The 26,596-nt window shown below is 36.6% G+C and overlaps 1 protein-coding gene across 5 annotated transcripts in view; it reads right to left on the reverse strand.

Annotated features, from left to right (window-relative positions):
* Msh3 (mutS homolog 3) overlaps positions 1-26,596 on the reverse strand; it is a 155,138-nt gene that overhangs the window by 12,839 nt on the left and 115,703 nt on the right. For all 5 annotated transcript variants that reach the window (XM_042690870.1, XM_042690869.1, XM_042690871.1 and 2 more), the window contains 2 exons: positions 21,620-21,777; positions 810-996 (listed from right to left, as the gene is read on the reverse strand). In XM_042690870.1, the coding sequence (XP_042546804.1) occupies positions 810-996; positions 21,620-21,777 (345 nt within the window). The remainder of the gene's footprint in view (positions 1-809; positions 997-21,619; positions 21,778-26,596) is intronic.

Consider the following 26,596-nt stretch of genomic DNA (forward strand, 5'->3'; position numbering starts at 1 on the left):
GACTCAGGGCAGGCGCTATGAGGGACAGATAGAAATGAAGAAACTGAGACACAAAGAAAGGCAAACGGTAAATAAAAAGGGAGAGTTTCATAGAGATGACAGGGTTGGACAGCTTGACACAAACAAATATTTAGACAGGGATTCTGAAAACAGGTAAGTGTTGAAGGAGTTATGGTTATTGAAACAGAGACTCGGAGAAGAGACCAAAGGTCTAACCTTGAGTTCTTTTAGGGTATCACTGAAAAATGTATTTCAGAGTAGAAATTTCTGAACTATCTCTACCTCTTTCCTTGAATAATTGGGCTTAGATGGGTAGTTTCTATTCTTGATTTATCTTATGAAGAAAATAAACAGTTCCTTTTTCCTATGACCAGGTTTATTTTGTTTTAGCGAAAGAAAGTAACACACATCCAATGACTAAAAATTATTTACAGCCAATGTATCTGAGTTCATTGTGAAGCATTCTCATGATCAATATCAGGACAGGTCTATTCTAACAAACAAAGGTAACTAAGCATTTGGAGGCGAAGGTCTAGAAAATAATTTGTGTAGCATGTAAACAAATGGCATGCAAGGATTATATGAAGGTATTATGACCACAGTAATAATAATGATATATCATATATTTCAAAATAACCAAGGAATTAAATTTTAGCTGCTTTACCACAAAAGATAAAGTGAGGTAATGAATATGCTAAAACAGCTTGATTTAATCATTCTATAATTTTACCAATACATATGAACTGCCAATTTAAAATGGTGTTAGTTTAAAAATCAATTAACTGTTTTCAGAAGCAGAGGATACTTACATCTCTAATGAAATACTCGAGTGTGGCATAAGCAATGGCAATTCCATCATGAGTGCTTGTCCCTCTTCCCAGTTCATCCAAGATCACCAAGGACTGTGATGATGCTTTTCTGATGATTTCAGCTGTGTCAGTCAGCTCTTCCATAAATGTACTCTGTCCTTTATATATGTTGTCTGCAGCACCCATCCTAGAAATAAGGTCACACACACACACACACTTTAGGAATCAAAATTATATACATATACATATGTCAACAGTAATTGAGGTTATATTAAACATGAAAAGTTTAATGTGAAAAGTACTCAGTATCAAATTTCAGCTTGAATAAACACTCTGGATAGAAGGTGAGGGACTAGACAGCAGATCCCAAAAGGTAGATGAAGTTCTGACTTCGTATTTTTCTGACTAATGGTTCCACACCAAAATCTTGGTATTCACAAGACAAAACAAGACCTCTCCATGTTGCTATATTTAAAAATCTGTGAGCCATAGTTCTGTATGATTAAGAGGGTTTTCCACATTTTCCTAAGAAAATTTCATGGTTATTATAAATTGAAATGCCTTTGTAAAACAATTTGCTTATACATGATAAAACTTTTTACCAGAATTAGAATTATAGGTGTTTAATGACCTGGAACAATAGCAAATAGAGATTCCCAAGGTTATCAGAGTTCCTAGAGATGTCTAGAAATAGGTTCAAAGATTTAAAGATTTCCTTCCAGAAAGACTTCTCAGCGCCTTTATTACTTAATTACACATTGTACATTTCTCTGAGAAGTATCTTTAGCACATATTTTATTTATTTAACCATGGATCTAAAATTTCTTCTTTAGTTATGTGTGGCAGTATTTTTCTGCAGACCATATTCTGGAAAGCACCTACACAGTGTAAAAGGAATCTGAAAAGAAAAGAAGGAATAATGGAGTAAAACTTGCCCACAGACATGCATGTAGTTCATTGCAGGACCTAAAATACAGGTTTTAGACCCCCTGGCTAGATCTGTGTGAAAACTAGTAACTGTTTTTTTCTGCAAATCTGCTCATCAATTTAGTCTTCCATCAAGGTTCACAAAGCACAGCACATACATCATGGCCTCTAGCACTATAATGTACCTTTATTTCTCGAAAACTCCATATTCAAATTGAACACTAACCAGCAGTGTTGGTGGAATCTTTTAAGGGCAGGGGTAATAAAGTGTGATATCCACAGATGGATAGAGCCTTAGAATTGTTCCAATAAGTGACATGTAGAAACTCAAATGTTTTACTCAAAATGCTGTCAGTTCTATTCACTTCAAAAATCAGTAAGCACAAAATGTAATGTCAAAACTGCTGCTCATGTAGAACACTCAAAGTTCAAATACTGTGGCCTATTTTAATTGTCAGTATTTCCTGTTACATTTACAGACCATTACAGGGATGGAGAACTTTTTATTTGCAAAGGGCCTTCTGGATATTTATAACATCATTTATAGTATAGTATGGGCATCCTGTGGGAAGACAGCATTCGGCTCACTTCAGCTGTCTTCTAGGGTACAGAAAACTGCCTCAGGTTAAATAAAGAGAATTGAAGGAGAGAAGGTATGGAGAGTTAAAACAGACTCACAGGTCTGTTCATATTGGTCAGAAGTGATGTCAGAAGACATCTGACAGTTAATCCATGGTATCAGGATTAGTCCAGTAGAGCCTGGAGAGTGGTCTACTCTTCTGGCTTCCCAGATGGCTGCAAAGTGACTGCAGAAGTGAATGGCTCAAAGCAAAGGACAGCGACACAAAATAGAGGAATTGGGATGACAAGTCTTTATCCTACTTCCAGTTCATTCCTGCACCTTACTTCTAGGAGTCAAGGTTTCTAAGCAAAAGAAAAGTAACTATTAAGAGCTTCTTACAAGCCTTCTCACAGAAAGAGCGGCAAAGGATATTGAGTCCATCTGCAAAACAATCTAATAGCGGTGTTTAAGTTTGCAGATGCAAATAGGAATGAAGTGCTAGCAGTACATATGCATCAGCAAAGATGACTACAGACATGACACTGCTGTTAGGAGTATGGGAGTGAGTGTTTTCATACAGGATTAACCATTGTTACAATCTTCCAAAAGACAATTTAGCAATGTCTATTAATACCTTTCATGACCCATAAATTTCACTTTAGGAATCAACATTATGGGTGAAAAGTGAATGTGCATCTTGCTCATTATGTTATTTAATGAAAACTTTTAAAAGTCAAATGCCTAGGAATAAGGAAGGAGTATATACTAAAAAAAAAAAACTATACAAGCAATAAATTAATACATTAAAATTTTGAATGAAACATACAGAATGTAGAAAACACTAGGTGAGTGCTGGGACCTGATTTTGAAAGAGATATACCCAACTGTGAGGAAGTACCCATGACTGTAAGAATGGAAGAAGTCTTCCAATTAGACGCACGAGCATCATCCAGAACTAAAGAAAAATTTTAAGATAGTTCAGGGAAGGTGGAATTATAAAAGAAAAGAATGAAAAAAAGAAAACCAACTATCATAGAGACAATGGAAAAATATACAGTCCACTAAATAGACATAAAACAACACCTCCATTTGGTATTTTTATTGAGATTAAGATCATCAGACTTAAAAAAAACAGTCTATCAAAAAAGGAACAACTGGAAAACAAAATACCTTAGAAATTAAAAACAAGACCAATAAGAAAAAATTCTCTGTACAGGGGAAATGAAAATTAGATGCTATAGATTTTAATCTGGAAGATAATTCCAAAAAAAAATCTCTTAGATCAATAGAAGGATTATATAGAAAATACACATAAGCAATTTAAAATTGGAAACCAAACCCTGAAGATTTAAAGCTCACTTTATATAAAGTGTGGTAGTAGTAGACAGAAACAATGAAGGTAGCAAAGTAACTGACAAAAACATTCTTAAATAAAAATAAAGAACATGTTTACTAAAAGCTAAACATTCTGATGGAATATTATAATGACAATATTTTTTTAACATTTCAGAAAAAGAAAAACCTGGAGAATGAGACTGCTACCTGACTTCATCTTCACTGAATGCAGAACAATGTTTTAAAATTCAAAATCAAGATAGCAGTATTTATCTACAACTTTTAAAAGATATAAAGACAAAATAAATTTTCTAGGGCTGGGAAGGTGGCTCAGTGGTTAGAGCGCTTTCCTTGCATGCCTGAGGCCCTGGGTTTGATTCCTCAGCACCACATAAGCAAAAAGAAAAAAGCCAGAAGTGGAGCTGTGGCTCAAGTGGTAGAGCACTAGCCTTGAGCTGAAGAGCTGAGGGGCAGCACCCAGGCCCAGAGTTCAGGCCTGACGACCGGACCCAAAAAAAAAAAAAAAAGAGCTGAGTTTAAAAAATAAATAAATAAATAAATTTTCTATTTTGCATTTTTCTAGAATTCAGAAATTTTGTGATCATGAACCCTACACTAAATAAAAGTACTCAGAAACAAATGTCAAAGAGAAAATACTATTTAAGAAAGAGAATGCGATATAGCGGTTGGAACAGTGGGCAGAAGTGAAAAAAAGTCAGAAAGAAATTGAGATGGATTTCAGACAGTGATGATTAGAAGAGTCTCCTTTGACCAATAGAGTTTAATACATTAGAAAAATATCATATACATATATATATACTATAATCTAATGTATAAGATATATGTATACCCACACACACACACACACACACAAAGTGAGTACAGCCCTGGCTGGTAAGGCAGGGGTAGAAAGGAAGCCTTTTCTTTTACAATTTGACAAACTCTGTACTGCTTCTTGCAATTACGCAAGAACACTGCTTCTTGCTTATGTAATTATAATTTAAAAAAAAGTATACTGTGCCATTGTTACTAAAAATCGTGTAAAAAATACAGAAGTTTATTAATATGTCTAGAGTAATTATCCTTGCATGAGAGGATTACTGGTCATTTTCTGACCTTTCCTCCTCCTCCAGGCACCTCCTAAAACATCTGGCACAAAGATGAAGACTGATAATTGATATTTTTTTTTTTTTGGTTGGTCATGGGGCCTGAACTCTGGGCCTGGGCGCTGTCCCTCAGCTCTTCAGCTCAAGGCTGGCACTCTACCACTTGAGCCACAGAGCCACTTCTGGCTTTTTCTGCTTATGTGGTCCTGAGGAATTGAACCCAGGGCCTCATGCATGCAAGGCAAGCACTTTACCACTGAGCCACTTTCCCAACCCCTGATAATTGATATTAAATAAGTTGCATAGTAAAGTCTTCTTCCCCAACTCCAGTGGATTAAAACACAGGAAACAGTGTTCTAACACTGTTATTAACAAGATTTCCCCAGCGTTCTTTGCATTACTATAATTAGTGTAACTTTAGGAATCATTTCAAATAAAATATACAGAGCCAAGAAATATACATATATGTATATGGTAAATAGATAATTCAGCTTAGTTTAAATGTAAGGCATTGCATCCCATTTTATACAATAGAAATATTTAGGAAGATTGAGTTTTGCAACAATATTGAGACTGGCAACAAGTTATTAATTTGGTACTGGGGATTTAATTAGGACCTCATATAGGCAAAATACATTCTCTAATACCATATGCCCAAGCCCAACATTTGGAAATTCTTATTTTAGGCCTTTGGCCTGGAACCTTCCTATATATCTAACTCTTAGCATTAAAATTTTAGCTGTCATATTGGGAAAGAAGTTTTAGTTTATATGATGGAATTTTAAAAATTAATTTTTATTATGCTTTTAGTAAGTTATATCCCATAATTGAACACAGACGAACCAGTAACTCCAGTAAAAAGTCCAGCCAGTAGTTCTGGCTGGTCACTAAGAAGTGTGTCATCTTACCCAAGCTGGGTAACTGCTGTGTGCATGCAACTTCCTCACTGGTAAAACCAATCTCAATGAGCTTCATGATTCCATTTGCACACAGGTGCATAAAGTATCTTGAACATATTCACCTTCCTTTGCCCTTTCTGTTTACCCTTCCTTCCTCTCATTAGTACTACCATCCCTGACAGAACCTGGTTTACATTCCTGTCTTAGTCTTAGCTGGCTTTGAAGATGTTTGCTGCCATGTTGTAAGCTGGTTCTGCGATCTCCCTGCAGCCTCCAGGAGCTGAGAGTAATCCCTAGGAGACACCCCTCAGGAGGCTGGGGACCACAATCCTGAAACTGCTAGGGAAAGAATTCTGCTAATTGGCTTGTAAGGGGATCCAGTCTGTGTTCCTGTGCTAGCAGGAGAGAACATGGTCCTTGCCAAAATGTCTGAATGTATCGACTACTTAATGATTGGAGAAATAATGTTTGGAAAACTAAAACTGCATTAATTAAGCTATTAAGTTTGAGATACTTTGTTACACAGCCTAGAAAACTAACATGGTGCCTGTGTATGTCCATCATGAAAATGAAAATTTCGTGTTTCCTTTTGCTCTTCTACTCCCTCAGTCACCCCATGTACCCCACTTCCCTTCTAATCCCACTGTTGTTTCACTGATTGATATTCTATTCTATTCCAACAGCCTAACTTTTCTCTCTATCTTCACTTTCTCTAACAGTTAATTTATCTTTCACCTCGCCAGCACATTCATATTTTAAAATCAATATGAGTCATGGTGAGTCCTACACTGAAAACTTAAAGTGGTTTCCTGATGCCTAGAAAAACAAAACCCCAAATTCCTAGCATGTTTATCTAGACCCTCTATGTGCTTTGGCTCAAATCTCTAGTCTCATTCCTTTCTGCAATGACCAGGGGACTCTGTCAAGGCAACTTTTACTCTCCATCAGATACATGTCACATACCTATAAAAGATAACAGCTTTATAAAACACAACGGACTTACTGTAAAATCTATCCTTCTAAACTTCAACATTTTTTTTTATTACATTCAGAGTTGCTGCCACCCTTCTTCATTGTTTTCTTAGCCTAGTATAGTCTTCAACCTTCTTTCTATGACAGATACCTTGTCTTCTTTAAGCTACTTCTATATAACTATTCCTAAATGCCTCTCACAAAGAAGTTTCTTTGTCATCTTTCTAGAAGAATTGATAACAGATCTGAATGATTTCTCTTTGCAGTATTGTCAAATGGCAAGCAGAAATTCTTTTTTTTTTTGTCGGTAGTGGGGCTTGAACTCTGGGCCTGGGTGCTGTCCCTCAGCTCTTCAGCTCAAGACTAGCGATCTATCACTTGAGCCACAGTGCCACTTCCAGCTTTTTTCTTTTTGCTTATGTGGTGCTGAGGAATCGAACCCAGGGCCTCGTGCATGCAAGGCAAGCCCTCTACCACTGAGCCACCTTCCCAGCCCCCAGAATTTCTTATACATAAGATGTCCCATACATAGTAAATTATTTGTTTCTAATACAGTTAACCCAATCACTTGAACCAGGCCACACAAAAGCCACCAGCAGCACTACTATGTTCACTACAGCATTGTTCACCATAGCCAAGTTATGGAATCAACCTAGATGTCCCTCAGTGGATAAATGGATCAAGAAAATGTGTTATATATATATATATATTCCATTGTGTGTGTGTGTATATACATATGTATATATACACACACACACACACACACACACACACACACACACACACACACACAATGGAATTTCACTTACCCATCAGAAAAAATGAAACTGTGCCATTCATAAGGAAATAGAAAGGCTTGGGAAAAATTATACTAAGCGAAGTAAGCCAGAGCCAAAGACACATAGGCCACAAGGTATACCTTATTTGTGGAAACTAGAATGTGCTTATAAAATTACAAATAAACACATTGAATGATTAAATATATATATATATGTATATATATATGCACACATACACTGGGACATGATAAATTTTATAGGACTCTAGACACTCATTGAGGCAAAAGGCAAAAGAGTATATGTATAGGAGTGGTGGCCAAAGGCTCAAGAGTTATGTGCAATCACATAAAATAATATTCTATGAAATGAACTCCAAGAAAGGGAAATGAGACATTTTTAGTTGCCATTGTTACTGGTTTTGCCTTCTTTTCCTTTTGTCTTGTTTACTGGCTTGTTTCTATTTGAGACGGTAAGAGAGAGTAAATAAAAAGGTGGAACAAGGGTGAACAAAAATGTAACAGTGATATTCACTACACACTATGTCAAAAATGAACTGGATATCTTGTGGGCTGGGAAGGGAAGGAAAAACTAGAAGAGAGCAAAGGAAGGAGAGACGTGTTTCAAAAACAACTGTACTCAAAATTCTACCTGATTCATGTAACTATAAGCCCCTGTATACGACCTATATAACAATAATTAAAGCATTAAAAAATAAAATAAAAACAAAATTGCAACATAATTTGAAAAACATACAATATTCTGTATTTTAACTGGGATCTCAAAAAGTAATTTTTAATGTTTTCATAGAAAGCTCCTTACAATATGATAGTTTGCAATTAAAGATTGCACACTGCTTCAATAGTATTCATATTTCCACTAAAAAGACAGCATTTAAAAACCTCCAAATGTAATTTTTCATAATAACTTTTCATAATATAAAAACTACCTTTTCTATTCTAATTCTAAATTGCCATTAGTAAAGGTAACTCCATGCCAATGAAGAACAATTCATTTTTCTTTCAGGTGACAGTCCTGGGGCTTGAACTCTGGGTCTGGTAACTGTTCCTGAATTGCTTGTTCAAAGCTGGTACTCCACTAGTTCAACCACAGCTACACTTTCGGCTTTTTGGTTGGAGATAAGAGTTGCACGGAAATTCCTTCCCAGGCTGGCTTTGAAACATGATCCTCAGATCTCAGCCTCCTGAGTAGCTAGGATTACTGGTATAAGCCACCTATGCCTGGAGGAAGTACAATTTTTTTAAATTCTACTTCCTTTTTTTTTCTTAACCTTCTGCTTATCCAAACTTCCTCTCACTATTGTCTTCAAAGCCTTCCTTAAGGACAAGACCAGAAGATGATCCATTCACCATCCTGTCTCCTTTTAGATTTTTTTTTTTGGGGGGAGGGGGGGGGTGATCATGGGGCCTGAACTCTGGGCCTGGGTGCTGTCCCTCAGCTCTTCAGCTCTTCAGCTCAAGACTAGCACTCTACCACTTGAGCCACAGCGCCACTTCCGGCTTTTTTCTTTTTTGCTTATGTGGTGCTGAGGAATCGAACCCAGGGCCTCATGCATGCAAGGCAAGCACTCTACCACTGAGCCACCTTCCCAGCCCTCTCCTTTTAGATTTTTATCAATGAACATCAACTGTTACAGATAGTTCTGACAATCTCAGCATCAAAATCCAGACTGCTTCATTCTTACCAAATCTTCCGTGTAAGACTGCCTAGCCTAGATAAAGGAAACTGATTGCTCTCCACAGAGCTACTCAGTTTTTCTCTATTTTTTTCTACTATGCTCACATTCTCTATAGAGAACTCAATCTCTTTTTTCTAGTAGTTCCTTCTCCTTTGACAAAGGGAAGAACTCAAGAAACAGAATCAAAAAAACAATGGGTTAGACACTGGTGGCTCATGCCCATAATCCTAGCTACTCAGGAGGCTGAGATCTGAGGATCACAATTCACATTCAGCCAGGGCAGGAAAGTCCATGAGACTCCTATTTCCAATTAATCACCAGAAAACTAGAAGTGGAGCTGTAGCTAAAAGTGGAAGAGGACCAGCCTTAAGTGAAAGAGCTCAGTTCAAGCCCCACGACAGACAAAATAAACAAACAAAAAACAAAAACCCTGGTTCTGGACAAGTTCCTAGAAATCATTTTATACTCTCATTTCACAGACGAGATAAGACATATCAGAGGTCAAGCCATTTTCTCAAAGTGACAGTGTTAATAAGTGGCAGAAAAGAGAGAAAACATTAAGGCCTTCCAGGTCCTGGGTAGGGGTTTTCTGTGTTCTTCCAAAGCACCTCACAAATGGTATTACAGGGAACTGTTCATAAAGTAGGGGAGATACACAGTTCTGGCTCTATTATTGCTCTTATGGGTTCAAGTCTATTTTTTGTGGGGTTTTTTTGGTGAAGGCTTGAACTCAGGGCCCAGGCAGTGTTCCTGAACTCTTTAGCTCAAGGCTAATACTCTACCAACTTGAGTGAGCCACACACAGCTCCACTTCCAGCTTTTCTGGTAACCAGAGATAGGAGTCACATGGATTTTCCTACCCAAGCTGGCTTTTTTTTTTTTTTAATTGTGAAAATACCATACAGAGGGGTTACAATTACATGGGCAAGGTAATGAGTACATTTCTTATCAAGCATTGTTACCAGGCTGGCTTTTAACAACAGTGATTCTCAGATCTCAGCCTCCAATGTCTCAACTGTGATTAAATCCTTTCTTCAGAATTTTACAAGGAAATGCACTCTGTGCCTTGAGGAATGCTTTGGAAACTAATTCATAAGGAATTAACATGTTTTCTATTGCAGTTCTACTTTTCCAGGATAGCTGATGACAAAGGAGCAATGCATGTAGCCAAGAAGTCACTGCAGGACTGCGGGCCACTCTCCAGTCCCTGCTGCTGCCCACATGGGAATGAGTGACTTCTGTTAACTTACCTTTAATTGTACATTGCATTTATTTTACTTTGGTTATTAGAAAAGTAACCAAATTACTAAACATTACTATATAATAGCAAATAGAAACTTGATATTAGCAAATGTTTCTATCTTCATATTTTTCTCTTTTGGTCCAATATTTGTAGATAACCATTATCTCTTATTATTCTGCTATAATTTATATATCTCAGAAATGGCCTAAAATTGGGTTTTATAGCAAGGCAATATATAAAATTATTAACAACACTAAGTTTATTAAGGTCAAATCACAAGATATATTATTGCATAATTCTGAAAATTTTCAAACATTAAATGTGTTTAGGACATTTAAGAAATAGTAGTATATGTATATATAATTATCATTCTGTTTGTATCATTATACTATGTCATATTCATTTACTACATTCATTTGTAGTAAAAATCAGAAAATGATCTAGCTTTCTTCTTAAAGTTAGCTTGCTCTGCGTATGCAGAAGGTTACAGTCAAGTGATTAAGAAAAAACAAATCACTGGTATTTTTAGGAGTGGCAGCCGACTAATCTTTCTAATCCCCCTCCTCCCTCCTCGCCTATAACCCGTATATAGGTCAACAAAGCTTAATAAAGCATAAATGGAGAAAAGAAATTATTAATTTTTCAGTAAGGTACTAAAATCAATAATGGCCAATAAGGCTTCATAGAGCATAAAGAAGTCATTAATTTATTTTTAGTGAGCTACTAAAATCAATAATACTTTCACAAAATTCTGATTCAATGTTTGTTTTTATGAGATCTTGATAGTTTGAGCTAATATCATATATGGTTCTCAAGTACAGAAAATGGTGAATCTCTCTCTGTCCCTTCAAATCAGAATTACTTGGCCTTTTGCAGGAAAAATGCTCATCTGAGGGAGAAATGCTATAATTAATCAAGGTAAAAATTAATTAGGGTAAAATTGTTCAATTTACTTGATGGGTAATCAGTTTAATACTGAAGTCATTAAATGGAACAATGACTACCTGTGTTATAGTCCTTTGACATCAAGCACTTTTTAAAATCTAATAGTTTATATATATATACATATATATATATCTCACATAAAATTTGCCATTTTAATATTTTTAGTGTGGATTTTTGTGGTGCTAAATGCATTCCCAGTGTTGAGCAGCCAACAGCATTATTCTTTTCCAAAAATGCTCATCATCCCAAATAGAAACTCCATATCCACTAAAAACAAACAAACATGGGGCTGGGAAGATATCTCAGTGGTAGAGCACTTGCCTTGCATGCCAGAGGCCCTGGGTTCGATTCCTCAGCACCACATAAGCAAAAAGAAAAAAACCTTCTGGAAGTGGCACTGTGGCTCAAGTGGTAGAGCTCTAGCCTTGAGCTGAAGAGCTGAGGGCCAGCGCCCAGGCCCAGAGTTCAGGCCCCACTACCTGACCCAAACAAACAAACAAACAAACTCCATTTAGGCTAGGGCTAAGGCATGAATGATAAAATGCCTGCCTAGCAAACATAAGGCCTTGAATTCAAACCCAACTATCAAAAACAATATAAGATAAACTTACAACCAGGTGTCAGTGGTTTATGCCTAACTACTCAGGAGGCTGAGAGCTGTGAGCAAGCAACTAGAGGCCTAAGTTCAAGTTCTAGTACTGGCAAAAGCAAATAAACAAACAAATGATCCCACAACTTTCCAATTTTCCTTCCTTGAGCTTCCTGCAATCTCTATTACAATGTCTGAGTGTAGGAATCTGTTGATTCCAGGTATCTCATATAAGTAGAATGACACAATTGTGCTTTGCAATCTGCAGGGCTTTACAACTGTTAGCTCATTTTGCATTCTTTCTGAAACGGAAGATGATCCCATTCATTACTTTACTAAAATACTGGCAGAATTCTGTCTTGTAAGGGTATTTAAGCTTCATGCTTTTTGGATATTATGTAAATTTTACCAAAGATAAAATCTTACTAAACAGTAAAGTACTCTAATTTTTTTTGAAGGATGATAAATGAAAAAGGGAGAAAAGAACCCAGAAAATTAAGGTCCAAGAAGACAAAAAAAAAGATGAAAAATAGAACTCATTACTAAAGCTGTGGGTAAATACCACATGATATTTAAAATGCATAAAAATATGAAGTACTAAAATCTATGTTTATTAGTTAAATGGAAATATTAAACCACAAAGAGAATAAAACTGAAAATACTTTAAAACTATATATACACATTTTAAGAACACCTGGATCAGGGCATGGTGGTTGACACCTTTAATCCCAGTACTTGGGAGGCTAAAGCAGAAGGTTTAAGAGTTCAAGGTCTATCTAGACTATAAAGACCCTCTCTCGGAAAAAACAAAAACAAAAAACCAATAACCCCAAATACCTGAAAAGGCATATGCCTAAACAACAATGATGTTTACATGTGGAATTAAGATGACTTTTCCCCCCTTTTTGAGCTTTTCTATACTTTTAACTTTTGCACCATGAATAAACTTTCATTGGCTAAATGGAGAAATACAGAGTGTATTTCAAAATCATAAATAATACATTTAAGTCTACTCCATAGTTTGCTATATCAGTATGTTCAGATAAGACAATACTGGCAAATATCAGGACAAAAAACAGTACATATCAGTTTTCTTTATAAAAGTGCAGGTAAAAATAAATGAGATTATCAAACTGAAAAGCTTCTGTACTGTGAAGGGAACAAGTAAATGTGTGCAGTGATAATCTGACTAGGGAAAAATAAATGTAAACTATTCACCCCATAACGGCTAATATCTACAACATATAAGGAGCTCAAACTATTCAGGCAGGAAACAAAATGCTTCATTTTCAAAAATGAGTAAAAGCTGCCAATGCCAGTGGCCCATGCCTATAATCCTACTTACTCAGGAAGGTGAGAATGGGAAGATCAAGGCTAGCCCATGGGAGAAAAGTTCAGAAGAGTTTTCACAAGGCCAGCAAAAAAGCAGGGGTACCACGGTTCAGACCTACCAAGTGGAAGGGCCTGAGTTAAAACCCCAATACCACCATCAAAAAAGTGGGGCAAAAGCATATAAATAGATGTTTCTCAGAAGACAGATGGACAATAACTATATAAAAATGTTCAATATCACAAATCATTAGGAAAATGCAAATTTAAACCATGAGATATCAATTCACACCTGTCAAAATGGCTTTCATCAAAAAAAGAAGACAGACAGTTGTTGGTAAGGAAAGAGAGAAATATATTGTGGAAAACTGTATGGAGACTCCTAAAAAAGCTAAAATAGAACCAGCATATGCCTACACTCCTACATTCACTGCAGCACTATTCACAATAGCCACATTATGGGCTATGTTGGCTAATAACCACCAACAGATGAATGGATAAACAAAAAACGGCATCCATAAAATGGAATACTATTTGAACTTAATAAATGATATTTTGTCAGTTATTGCAACACGAATGGTATTATAGAATATTAGGCAAGAGAAAGAAGGGAGGTGTAGCAAATAAATGCCAGAACAGAGCAGAATGGTGGTTACTGCAGCTGGGGTATAGAAGGACTGGTTACAAAATCTCAGTTGAAAAATATGGACTTTTTAAAGTTCTATTGCGCAGTGTGGCTAATATAGTAATAGAGTATTCTACATTTGAAAACTCTTAAGTTTCAAATGTTTTCACCACATAAACTTCAGTACTGGAGTTTATATATTAATTTAGCTGACTTAATTATTACATATCACAAATCAGATTACAATTTTGGACCCTATAACTTTTATAGTTATAAACTGTCATTTTACAATGAAAAACCAATACATATGGTTGGCTTTGGTGGTATTTGACTGCAACCTTACACTCAGGAGGCTGAGTCAAGGGAATTGGGAGTCTGAAGCCAGCCTAGACTATATAATGAGTTCTTGGCCAGCCTGGGCTACACAGAAAGACTGTCTCAAAAAATACATAAAAATTAATAAATGTGAAAATAACATAACATATAAAAGATATTCCAGACAAAATAAAAATAAGCAAGATCCCCTCCCTTCCTCCCTCCCTCCCTCCTTTCCTTTCCTTCCTCCTTTCACAGTACTGGGGTTTGAAGGGCCTTGTACTTGCTAGGCAGGTACTTTTTTTTTTTTGGGGGGGGGGGTCCAGTCATGGGGCCTGAACTCTGGGCCTGGGCGCTGTCCCTCAGCTCTTCAGCTCAAGGATAGCGCTTTACCACTTGAGCCACAGCACCACTTCCAGCTTTATTTTTTCCTGCTTATGTGGTGCTGGGGAATCGAACCCAGGGCTTCATGCATGCAAGGCAAGCGCTCTACCACTGAGCCACCTTCCCAGCCCCATAGGCAGGCACTCTTAACATGAGCCATTCCACCAGACCTCCTTGTGTTGGCAACTTTTTGAGATAGGTCTGTCTTTATGTTCAGGGCAGCCTGTATCATAATTTCTCCTATTTGTATTTCCTGCATAGCTTGACTGACTGGCATGTGCCACTGCATCCAGCCAGTGTGCTTTCCCACATAGCTGGGATGATAAGCACAGTCCACCAAGCCCGCCATTGACTTAAATGGAGTTTTCTGAACTTTCTGCCTGGGATAGCCTCAAACCCAATCTCTGCCTTTGAAGTAGCTGGAATTATAGATTTGAGCCACCATACCTAGCCTCCTTTTTTCTGTACAAATGACAGGTTTCATTATGGTATTTCCCCACATGTATACAATGTCCTTTGATTCTACTCACCCTCTATCAACTTCTATGGTCCCTCTCCTCCAAATACTTCTTTGTTTAGGTTCATATCATTTAATGTTGACAGGGATCAAATCCAGGGCCTTGAATATGCTAGGCAAGCACTGTCTATTGCTAAAGCAAACCTCCAGCCTTCTTGATTTAATATTTTACTATTGCTTTATACATTTTATTATTAATGATCCTTATCTCCAAAAAAAACTATACAGAAGGGTAAATAAGCATATTCAAAATGCGCCATAGCATATCACCAGGGAAATGCAAATAAACACCCAAAACTTATTAGATTGCAGGAAGTCCAGAATGGCAAGTGCAGAGAGGATATGGTCTCATAGGAACTCTCACTGGTAGCAATGCAAAGTGGTACAACCATGTCAGAAGACAGTTTAGAGGTTTCTTACAAAACTGAACATACAGTACCATGCAGGTCAGTAATAATGCTCCTTGATATATACCTAAGAGAATTAAAAACTTACATCCACAGAAAAACCTGTAAAGGGTATTTACAGTATCTTTATTCATACATAACTGGCAAATTTTAGAAGCAATCAAGATGTCATTTGGTGGGTGAATGAAGAAGGGAGAATAGTGTTTTCCTGCATACTTTATTCTGATGATCATCCAAAAGTGCTCAAAAACATTAAGATCTTTTCATAGAACCAGATATGAAAGGTTTGCTTTATCTACTCTAACAGTACCTGTAAGGGACCCACAATGAGAAGATCTGCCAGGTTCTGAATTTAAAACCAAATCCAATCTTCAGTTGATGAGATATTTCATGTTTGTTACACATAACTATAGGAGCTACATAAACTACAGAGGCTTTCCTAAGGCAACATTTCCAATGCCAATAAAATCCTAACAACTCACTCATTCAGGAAAATGTCACTGATCACGTGGTTTTCTGTGCAGTGTTTACTACCAATTAGAAGATGTACACTGATTCAAGGTGTTTTCCTTCTGTCCATGAAAGAATGCATTGTGTATACAGTACAAATCCTTCACCATAGACACTCAATAAATATTTGATGAATTAAACTAAACTGCACAAACCAATTATTTACCAGACACATGGTCAAAAGCCAACATCTGCAGTAACATAATGTAAATACCTAAGTGTCTATTACCTCTCAATTCTACTTCAAGATAAACATGACCGTGCCATTCTGAATACACAGCACTTAGTGTAGCTGGATGCCAGAAAAGTGAATTAATGTGGGTGGCACAGCATGAAAATTATTAACTAGAGGCCAGTTAATGTAAATACTCCATTCCATTTACACTCACTTGGCATAAATAGAAATAAACAATGCAGAGATAACTATAGTTTTGCTTTTTTTTTCAAACTATTTTCTAACCAGACTTTCTAATCCATTGCTTTTCTAAAATTTAATTATGAGGTCTAAAAAGGTGAAAGAGGCTTAAGTTTGCATTCATCAGGATAACAAACAACAAAGATGTTAATGATCTTTGAAAACATCACCTAGAAATACTTCATTGGTAAGTACATGGTCACAATACACTAATATAAATATACCACTTAGAGTCATATTTGCCCCAAATCTACTTAAAAACACAAATCGAATCAGGAGGGATGGCTCAAGCCTGTCATCTCAAAGGAGGCTGAGACTCAGAGTTCAAGGCCAGTCAGAGCAAAAACATTTGCAAGACCCCAATTAACCCAATAAAAATAATGCATGGTGGTATGAAGTTACCATCCTATCTTCAAATGGGAAGATAGCATAAATGCAAGGATCAGGAAAAAAAAAAAAAAAAGAAAGAAAGAAAACAAAAGAAGCTGAACCGCTGGTTCAAGTGGTAGTAACTGCCTTGTAAGCACAAGGCGCTATACTTAAATACTTGTGCCATAAATAAAATAACATAAAATTTAAATTTAAAAATATAATCGTTCATGTGACATTATCATATTCAGAAAAAAAGATTCTTAACCTTGTCTGGCTGCATCTTTCACCTTTTTTCTATGGAACACTGAAGGATACACCGTAGATATTCTATGAATAATTATGGAACTTACAAATTTAAGACTGGTGTTCTAACTGTCCAATTGATAACATAAAAATCAACAATTTAAAATTTGAAGCCATATTTTATGCCAATATTTAAACCTGTTAGATTATATCATGTAATACTGTTCCAGTGACCACAAAAGAATAACAATGAAGGGATTCATAAAAACGACATTTCTAATAGAAGAATTATAATAAATATGAAATTAAGATTACAAACCAAGCCAAGCTCCCGTGGCTCCCACCTGTAATCTTAGCTACTCAGGAGGCTGAGATCTGAAGTCACAGTTTGAAGCTAGCCAGGCTAGAAAAGTCCCCATGAGACTCTTATCTCCAATTAGCCACTCAAAAACCAAAGTAGCACTGTGGCTCAAGTGGTAGAGCATTAGCCTTGAGCATGAAGAGTGTAGGACAGTGCCCAGATCCTGAGTTCAAGCCCCAAAACCAACAACTATATAGGAGATTTGATATGAAAAATTTTAAAATGTGAATTCTTGGGTACCACTTGAACAGATTCCAATCATAATACATGATTGGAATTACTAAGTAGCTTTTTTTTTTTTGGTCGGTCATGGGGCCTGAACTCTGGGTCCGGGTGCTGTCCCTCAGCTCTTCAGCTCAAGGCTAGCGCTCTACCACTTGAGCCACAGCACCACTTCCAGCTCTTTCTGCTTATATGGGGCTAAAGAATCAAATCCAGGACCTCATGCATGCAAGGCAAGCACCCTACCACTGAGCCACCTTCCCAGCCCCTTAAATAGCACTTTTAACAAACAGTTATTCTAACAATTATACTAGAGAAATTCTCCCATAGAATAACAGAAAGGGGAAATGAAACTAAATCTGTTTCCATACTTGAGCTTTGATTTTTAGCTCTTGCTATCTTGCAGACAAGACAAAAAGGAATTAAAGAGGAAACAGACACTGACTGACACCAGGAAGCCTGGCATTTTGTCAGGGAAGGCCAGTAAGTTGCTTCAAATCCTTTTGTAAATAATCACAGTATGCACGTGGAGAGAAAAAAATTCCCCAACATTAACACCAACAAAAGCCTACCAGATGGCACTTCATGTAAAGGACATTAAATAATCAGAGTGAAAATGTTCTTATGAGCAAGCAGGGAATATATAGAAATAGCATCAAATGGGTATTTCTTATTCTAATTTAATTTGAAGCATGAGGACAAATGTTACACACTACTGATTCTAAACTTGGATAGCCTCTTTGAAGAATACGGAAGATGTATGTGCTTTATAATCCAGCAATTCCAATCCTTGACTTAGCCTAAGATTTTGAAAAACTCCCTATGTACACTAGGAGACATATATGAAGCAAATACCAATGTTGCTTGAGTTATGACACGTTGCACATTTACCTGCTACCTCACCCTGGTTTTTCTCCCATTTCTCTAGCTCCTTTTTTGTTGGTTTCCTTACTCAGCTATGAAACACCAGTAGCTTAAAGGTTCAGTCTAAAACATTACCCTTCATGTTCTATCAAGATGATCTCATCTACATTCGAACTTCCATTATCACTCTTTGAAGGTCTTTTTTTTTTTTTTTGGATCCGGTCATGGGGCCTGAACTCTGGGCCTAGGAGCTGTCACTCAGCTCTTCAGCTCAAGGCTAGCGCTCTACCACTTGAGCCACAGCACCACTTCCAGCTTTTTTCTTTTTGCTTATGTGGTGCTGAGGAATCGAACCCAGGGCCTCAGGCATGCAAGGCAAGCGCTCTACCACTGAGCCACCTTCCCGGCCCCTCTTTGCAGGTCTTATAACACATTTCTACCTTTATCTTTGATTTTTCCCCCTGAACTCTAAATTTTTTATTCAGCTGCTAACATAATATAGCACTCTTGTGCTCTCTCTCTCTCTCTCTCTCTCTCTCACTTTCTCTCTGAATGTCTCTAAGTAATTCTTCTGATGAACAGAAATCAAGTCAGAATTATGAAAAAAATCACCCCTAATATTTGAATATGTCCTCCACAGTTAATATGTTGGAATTCTTCATCCTCAAATTCACATTGATGGCATTTGGAGGTGAAGTCTTCAGGAGATTAAGGTTTGATGAGGTCATGAAGGCAAAGTCCCACGATAGGATCTTAGCTAATGGAAAATTCTCTTGGCCTGTGCCACTTTATGATACAATATAAATTCAAAACATGGCCAAGCTCTGGGTAACCTGTCCCCAATCTTGCTCTCTGTGGGGCCACCCTTCAGAGCCTGGTCTCACTATGCTTTTCCTTATGCTGAAGACATTTACATGTGCTGTTCTTTCTGTCTGAAACCCTTCCTTCCTTCTTTGATTAGTTAATTCATCCTTCCGATGAACCCTCAGAAGTCATTTGCTCAGGGAAGCCTCTTCCTGACTCCCTGACTATATTCCTGATCATTGTCACATTTCCCTGTAGATTGCCACAGCTGTGTACACGTCACTACAGGACTGAACGGCTGTTCTCTTCCTTGAGATCACATTTCATAAGCATGGAAGCTGTGGTTGCTTATATTCCCAGCTCTATATGTCAGATGTTCATGTACATGGCTAGGTGAATGAATAAACTACAAAAAACACTCAAATTTTTTGGAAATTAATATTGTTTCTCCTTTTCAAAAGGCTTATACTTTATTTAAAGCGCTCTATTAAATGGCACAAAATGGTGCCTCCATATTAATAAGAAATGTTACCATTTTAAATACATTGCTATCATTGAGATGACAAGCTGTTATTATTATTCATGTTGAATTCATTCTCTGTGGCAGAAGTTACTTTCTGGTTACCTCTGAATCCATTCTCAAATACTTTGTCACCTGCTAACTCCATTAAAAAGCTGAAGATTAAAATAAATTATCAACATCTTAGAGGTATGGCAATCTCTGCATACAGTAGGCAGAAACAGGAAGTCTGTAACTATCAGGCCATGCTGTATGAAGAGTCCATCTTGGTGACAGAACAAAATATATAAATATAAATTATTAAACACAAATAATGCAATACAAATTAAACCATGATATTAACAATAAAAATAAAGCAAGAACAGAAAACAAAGGATGAAATATATCAAAGAAATTCAGTATTAAGCAAATAAATGACAGAAGGCAAGTATAAAAGCAAACAACAAAATAAAGTTATATCAAAATTTTATGTAAGTATTTAAGTTAATCTATCCAAGGTTGGTCTTTATTCTGCCTGATCATGGTGGTAAAATAAATAAGTAAAAATAAAAGCTGGAAAAACATAATTCTTATTTTGTTTTTTTTGCAACTAAGGCCATAAGACCCTAATTCATAAAATTTAAGTGGGAGTTTTCTAGGAGGCTTCTGAAAGGTACTTGCTGTGCTGCTATAAGTAAGCTGTGGCAGTTTTCTCTTTTGCTTCATGCAACTATAACTGTGATGTCTGGAGTTGCAGCAATGATATTACATCTTTGAGGAAAAGCTAGTGAGACCTCAGAGCGCTGAAATATCACAGGCAACTGCCTACTTTACTGTACCTACTTACTTTGCTTTCCTGTTTTGTTAGGAAAACCAATCTTTATTTTATATTCTATTACTTGTATCTGAGAACACTACTTGATATTCTGCCCAATACCAAAATTCTCAACCAGACAACCTAATGCTGACCAAGATGAGTTTACTCTTTTTTCTTTTTCATGAAATTTCTCTGCTATTCTCTATTACTATATTCAAAATTAAATGTCAAGTATATTTTTCTTTATGAAACAGAAAATCAATTGTAATTTTAACAATAAAGGAAAGATTCTTTACATTTCTTGTTTTGAGGTCACTTAGAATCTATGGAGAGCAGAATAACATTCATGGGGTAAAACACTACACTGCACTGCTCTCGAAGATGGAAAGCCAGGCTTTAAGGTATGTCAATATCTATTCAACGTCAGATTATTAGCAAGTAACACATTCTAACAAATATGTAATTGTATAAATATGAAGCTGGATAATAACTCAGAAATTTTAAATAGTTTTATTATATACATTTAGATTCTACTTTTTAAAAATTTGCAATACAAGAAAGGTTACTTTAAGAAGTGATAAATCACATGGTATGAGATAGAAGACTATATATTCTTTGTAGTGAAACCAGGGTATTTGGACCATATTCCTAAGATGTATGAAATTAAAGTTTATGTTGAGGTTAGGAAACCCAATTCCGTTACATGCAATGGTGGAAAGGAATATGAATTAAATGGTCTTGGCCGGGGTCCATTCAGTTTCTTCCAAAGGCTCCATCTAGATCATGAGGACCAGTTTTCACACTGTGCTGTAACACAGCCTACCATCAGGCCTCCAAGCCTTCCACCCAGGGAAGCTGATTTTTCTCCACAAGAATTTGTTTCACTCATTGAAGACATGAAAATTACTAGGAAAAATAATCTCCTGGGTCTTTTCTAGTACTGACTGATGTACATGATAAGATCATGTAAGCTTCTAAACTTTTTAGGAGTAAATCTATTCATCAAAATTCATGTAGTAATGTGGGCCAGACTTATTTTCAGAGCTATATTCAAACAGAATGAATGTTTTTACCTTGTGAAAATGCCATCCACAATCCCAATTGTTGCTTCCTCTGCAGGAACATAGGAACCAATCTGAGCCATGATGGTAATCAGTGCAACTTGTTTAATGTAGGAGCTCTTTCCACCCATGTTTGGTCCAGTAATTATCATTACTCTCTCTGAGTCCTCCTAGAAATCAAAAAAGAATTTCACTTGCTGTACCAACAGAGTTTTCATGCAACATCTGTAATTTATTCTTTTTTTGTGTTGGTTGTGGGGCTTGAACTCAGGGCCTGGGCTCTTTTCTGTACAGGCTGGCTTCAACATGCAATCCTCAGCTCTCAGCCTCCTGAGTAGCTAGGTGTAATTTATTCTTACAGCGAGGAATTTAATAGGCACAATGTTGCTTTGTGGTTTATTGCTTCATTAATTCATTTACCATTGAGATTATAAAACAAATAAGGCTAGGTAAATTTTGTACAGAAAGAGTGTCACTTAGTTCATAGTTCTGAAGGTCCAAGAGCATGAGCATGGTGCTGGCTTCCGCCCAGCTAGGGTGGATACTTCTTGGTGGATAGCAACACAATGAGGGGAACACTTGTGGGAGGAATTCAAATGGCAAGACAGGAAGCCAGAAACTGGGGAGGGGCCAAGCTCACTCTTATTGTAACAAACCAGATTTAATCCCATGTGAGAGCAGGGCTCCTAATGACTGAATTACTTTCCAATTGGTGCCACCTCTCTTCTTTTGGTGCTAGGGGTTGAACCTAGAACCCATTCTTGCTAAGCTTTTGATCTACCATGGAGCCATACCACCAGCTTAGTCCATCATCTCTCACATCACAACACTGAACACCCTGTTTCCAACACATCAACCCTTGGGACAAACTACATCCCACTGAAGCAGTCAACAATATGAATCACAAAGAGAAAGAGAACCTCTTTACTGTCAGCCTAAACTATGATATTGCAGAAAAATAAATTCTGAGCAATCAGTCATAGCTACTTCTAGGAAATAGAAAGTAACCCGAACTGCATAATCTCTATGGCTTTCTTCCTAAGCATTTTCTAATATTTCTATATGAGTGTTTTTTTATACTGCTTATATGTTAAAATCTTGTTGATCCATTTGTTAATCTTAAAACTCTAAATATTAAATTTCTCATTGCCCAGGGCTCTAATTTGGTTGGCAGCATATGAATTTTACAGTCATAGGCAAATGACTATTAAAAGAAGTTTACAACACCAAATTCTAGATACAATCTCACCAGAATTTAATTATTCATTGGCATTTTAAAAACTGGTGAAAGAGGAAGAAGAGCTGTTACTCTTAATATGATTGACACCCCTAGAATGCCCTTGTATTAACCAATTATAGTACTTGCCACGTACAGACTGCTAAGAGAACTTGTCTGACCACTGTGCTCAGCGGAGGAATCAGTGTGGGACACCCATGGTCTGTGCCATGTACACCCACCACCTCAGCAATGGCTGACAAGAGGAATCAATCTGGAACTGGTCAGGGGGCCTACCATGGAAGTTCTCAAATAAGGCCAATCTATAATCACCTGAAAACCAGGGACAGGCTCACTCAGAGGGAACTAGTGAGGAATTAAAGATTTACAGAAAAAGGCCATAATTATGGCACTAAGAGACAAGGTACAAGGCAACAAAAGGAGTTGAAAAACTTCATGAAAATAATGAGGGTTCAAAATGAACAATTATGAAAGCTTATGCTTGAAAGAAAAGATTAAAAATGTGTTCTATCCCTAAAACTGCCTCATATCCTAATGCTGTTCTTCCTAGTGTTCCTTTTCTGATGGTTCCATGTGGGTTTATACAAAGCACAGAATCTTCACTACAAAAAAGAACTGGAGTGAATCTGTAGTTTTTGAAACAAAAAAAATCACATCATAGTAGGAACAGAGAAAGAAGTGAGCATAAAGACTAATGAAAAAAATAAGTGTTAGCGAAATTACAAAATAATAAGCTTATTAATAGACAAATATTTAGCATAACAAAATATTTAAATATATTTAATTAAATGAACAAGTTTTTAATGGCAAAATGACACAAGAAATGGAAGCACTAATAACCCTATACCTATTAATATGAAAATGAATCTGTAATTAAAATACCTCCCACAGGAAAAAAACAACACAGTTAATATCCCCACTACATTCTTAAAAAACATTTAAGAAATAGCCCCAATACTATAAAAATGCTTCCAGAAAACAGAAGGCACTTTTCCAAATCATTTGAAAACGTCAACACAATATTGATACCAACACAAGAGCAATAGAAGAAAGAGAAATTATGGACCAATACATCTATAAGCAAAACTGCTGAATAAAATCATAAGCCAAGGCAGGAGGTATTACTCAATATTATAATGGTACAATAATTAAGGTAGGGTAATTTGGTACAAAGACATACAATTATACCAGGCAAATACAACAGAACCCAAAAACCAATTGACAGGAATACATTTTTGACAAAAGTAATGACATAGCAGCCGCAGCAAAGAATGGTGTTCTCAAGAACATCAATACTGAGTCAAAAGAGTGTCCATAAATAATGAAATATGTGACCCCCCAACTTAGACTATAAATAATACCCAAATTCAAGTAAATTTCATGTTTGAAAGATGGAAAAACAATAGCATTACAGATAACTTATGATTTGGGGGGAGGCACAGATTTCCTTTTTAAGGGAGGAGAGAGTATTGAGGTTTGAAATCAGGGCCTCTTGTTTGTTAGGCAGGTGCTCTATCATTTGAGACATTCCCATTTTTGTATTGGCAATTTGACACAAAGATCTGAGAACTGAAATTCTTATTCTACTGTAAGGAAGTAAACTGTAAAACATTTCAGAAAACTTCAGCAGTATCTACTGAGGCTGAAAATAGACACAGCCAAACAATTCTGCTCCCACAGACATGCCAAGCAGAAATGTGTATGATACATAACAAAAGATAAATGAAAGACTGTTTGCAGCAGTGCTTTTTATAATGGCCTTAAATTGGAAGTAATTCAAGTGTTTGCCAATACTGGGACAGATAAGTTGTGATATATTCATAAGAGAATTTGATATGATTACAGAAATAAACTACAATTGTAGGTGAATCTCATAAAACTAATGTAGAACCAAAGAAGCCAGACAGAAGGTATGTTGCAATTCAGATAAAGTTCAAAGTCAGACAAAATCACTATGAAAGAAATTAGGACAGAGATTATTGAGGAAGGGGGGACAAACAGCTGTTGGGAAGAGCTCCTCTACTTTAGAAGAGGCCTTCTAGAATGTGTTCTAGTTCTATTCTACTGACCTATTTCTGACTCTGGGTGCTGGATACTTTAGTATGTACACTTTGAAGTATTTCCTTAAGCTGTATGTCTACGACTTCTGTCTATTTTTTTCGGTATGTTATATGTTAATAGAAATTGTTTTCTAAAAAAAGAAATTAATCCATTCTCACAAATTAATAAGCAAGCAACATGATTAGCAGAAGCTAATATGAAATTTACTGGATGCAGCAAAATCCCAAGGAAAGTCCATATACTTTAGACGAAGCACACCCAGGAGGGATGTTATTATAATACAGTAATATGATGCAACTTCAGAAAGAAGCAAACAGAAAAGTAGCAAGAGGATTACAAACAAACAAAAAAGCAATATTCATTAAATGAGTGTGGCAAAACTAGATGTCCATGTGAAAAGTGGCCAGAATCTCATACAACCCTCCTACACTAAATCTACGTGGATGGAAGAATTCAATATGAAAAGCCATCATGGGGCTAAGCCGGGCACCAGTGGCTCACGCCTGTAATCCTAGCATTCAGGAGGCTAAGATCTGAAGATTGAGGTTCAAAGTCAGTCCGGGCAGGAAAGTTCATGGGACTCTTATCTCCAATAAACCGCTAGAAAACCGGAAGTGGTGCTGTGGCTCAAGCGGTAGAGCGCTTGCCTTGAGCTGAAGAGCACAAGGACAGCACCCAAGTCCAGAGTTCAAGCCCCACGTCCGACAAAAAAAAAAAAAGAAAAGCCATCATAGGGAAAAGGTTAAATGACATCAAGAGAGAGGATGAAATTAAAGAAAATAGAAAAACAAAACAATTCTGTTCCCAGGTATGTTGCCAAAGATAAAGCATAACAAATGATGAGTAAAAGATTGTTCACAGTGGTACTTTTCACAACAGTCTCAAATTGGAAGTAAACCAGGTGTTCATCAACAGTAGAACAGATACACTGTGATATAGTCACAGTGATATATGACATGGAATCCAAACCTGGAAAGGCAAATAACAAAGAAGTAATAGATAATATATAACTCCTACATATCAATAACACTAACACAATGGAAAATGGACATAGGATACAAATAAGATATTTGTAGAGAAAAAGAATACAAAAGGTTAACCAAAGCATATTATTAGAAAAAAATACTACAAGTAGCATCAGTCAATTAAGTTATTCTTGATATTTATCTAAAAGGAATGCCTGGTAAGTGCCCACAGAAAAGAAACCAGTATATTAAAGAGAAACCTGCACTCCCATGTGTAGTACAGCATTATTCATGATAACTGAGACATGGTGATATCACACACACTCATACATGTGTGTATATGTGCACACGTGCACATACACACATATACATTCACACTGAAATGGAATATTATTTAGTCAGAAGAATGGATGAGAAATCCTGTCATTTGCAAAAAAGTAGATGGAACTGAGATGATTAGGTTAAGTGAAATAAGCCAGGCAAGTACCACCTGACCAGAATCAAATACGGAATTAAAAAAAAAAAAAGTTAACCTTACTGAACCTGAGAGTAGTTTGCTGGTTATCTGAGGATTGAGGAAATAGAAGGTACAGGAAGGGAGGATGGAGAAAGGTTTGACCAGTGGGTACTGAGTTGCAGTTAAATAGGAGTAAGTAGTTCTGGTGCACTGTAGATATTGATAATGTACTATATCTTTCAACTAGCTAGAAGAAAAGATTATTATAA

Source organism: Dipodomys spectabilis, unplaced genomic scaffold (assembly GCF_019054845.1).
Source record: "Dipodomys spectabilis isolate Male_0828 unplaced genomic scaffold, ASM1905484v1 ptg000140l, whole genome shotgun sequence".
NCBI classification, from domain to species: domain Eukaryota; kingdom Metazoa; phylum Chordata; class Mammalia; order Rodentia; family Heteromyidae; genus Dipodomys; species Dipodomys spectabilis.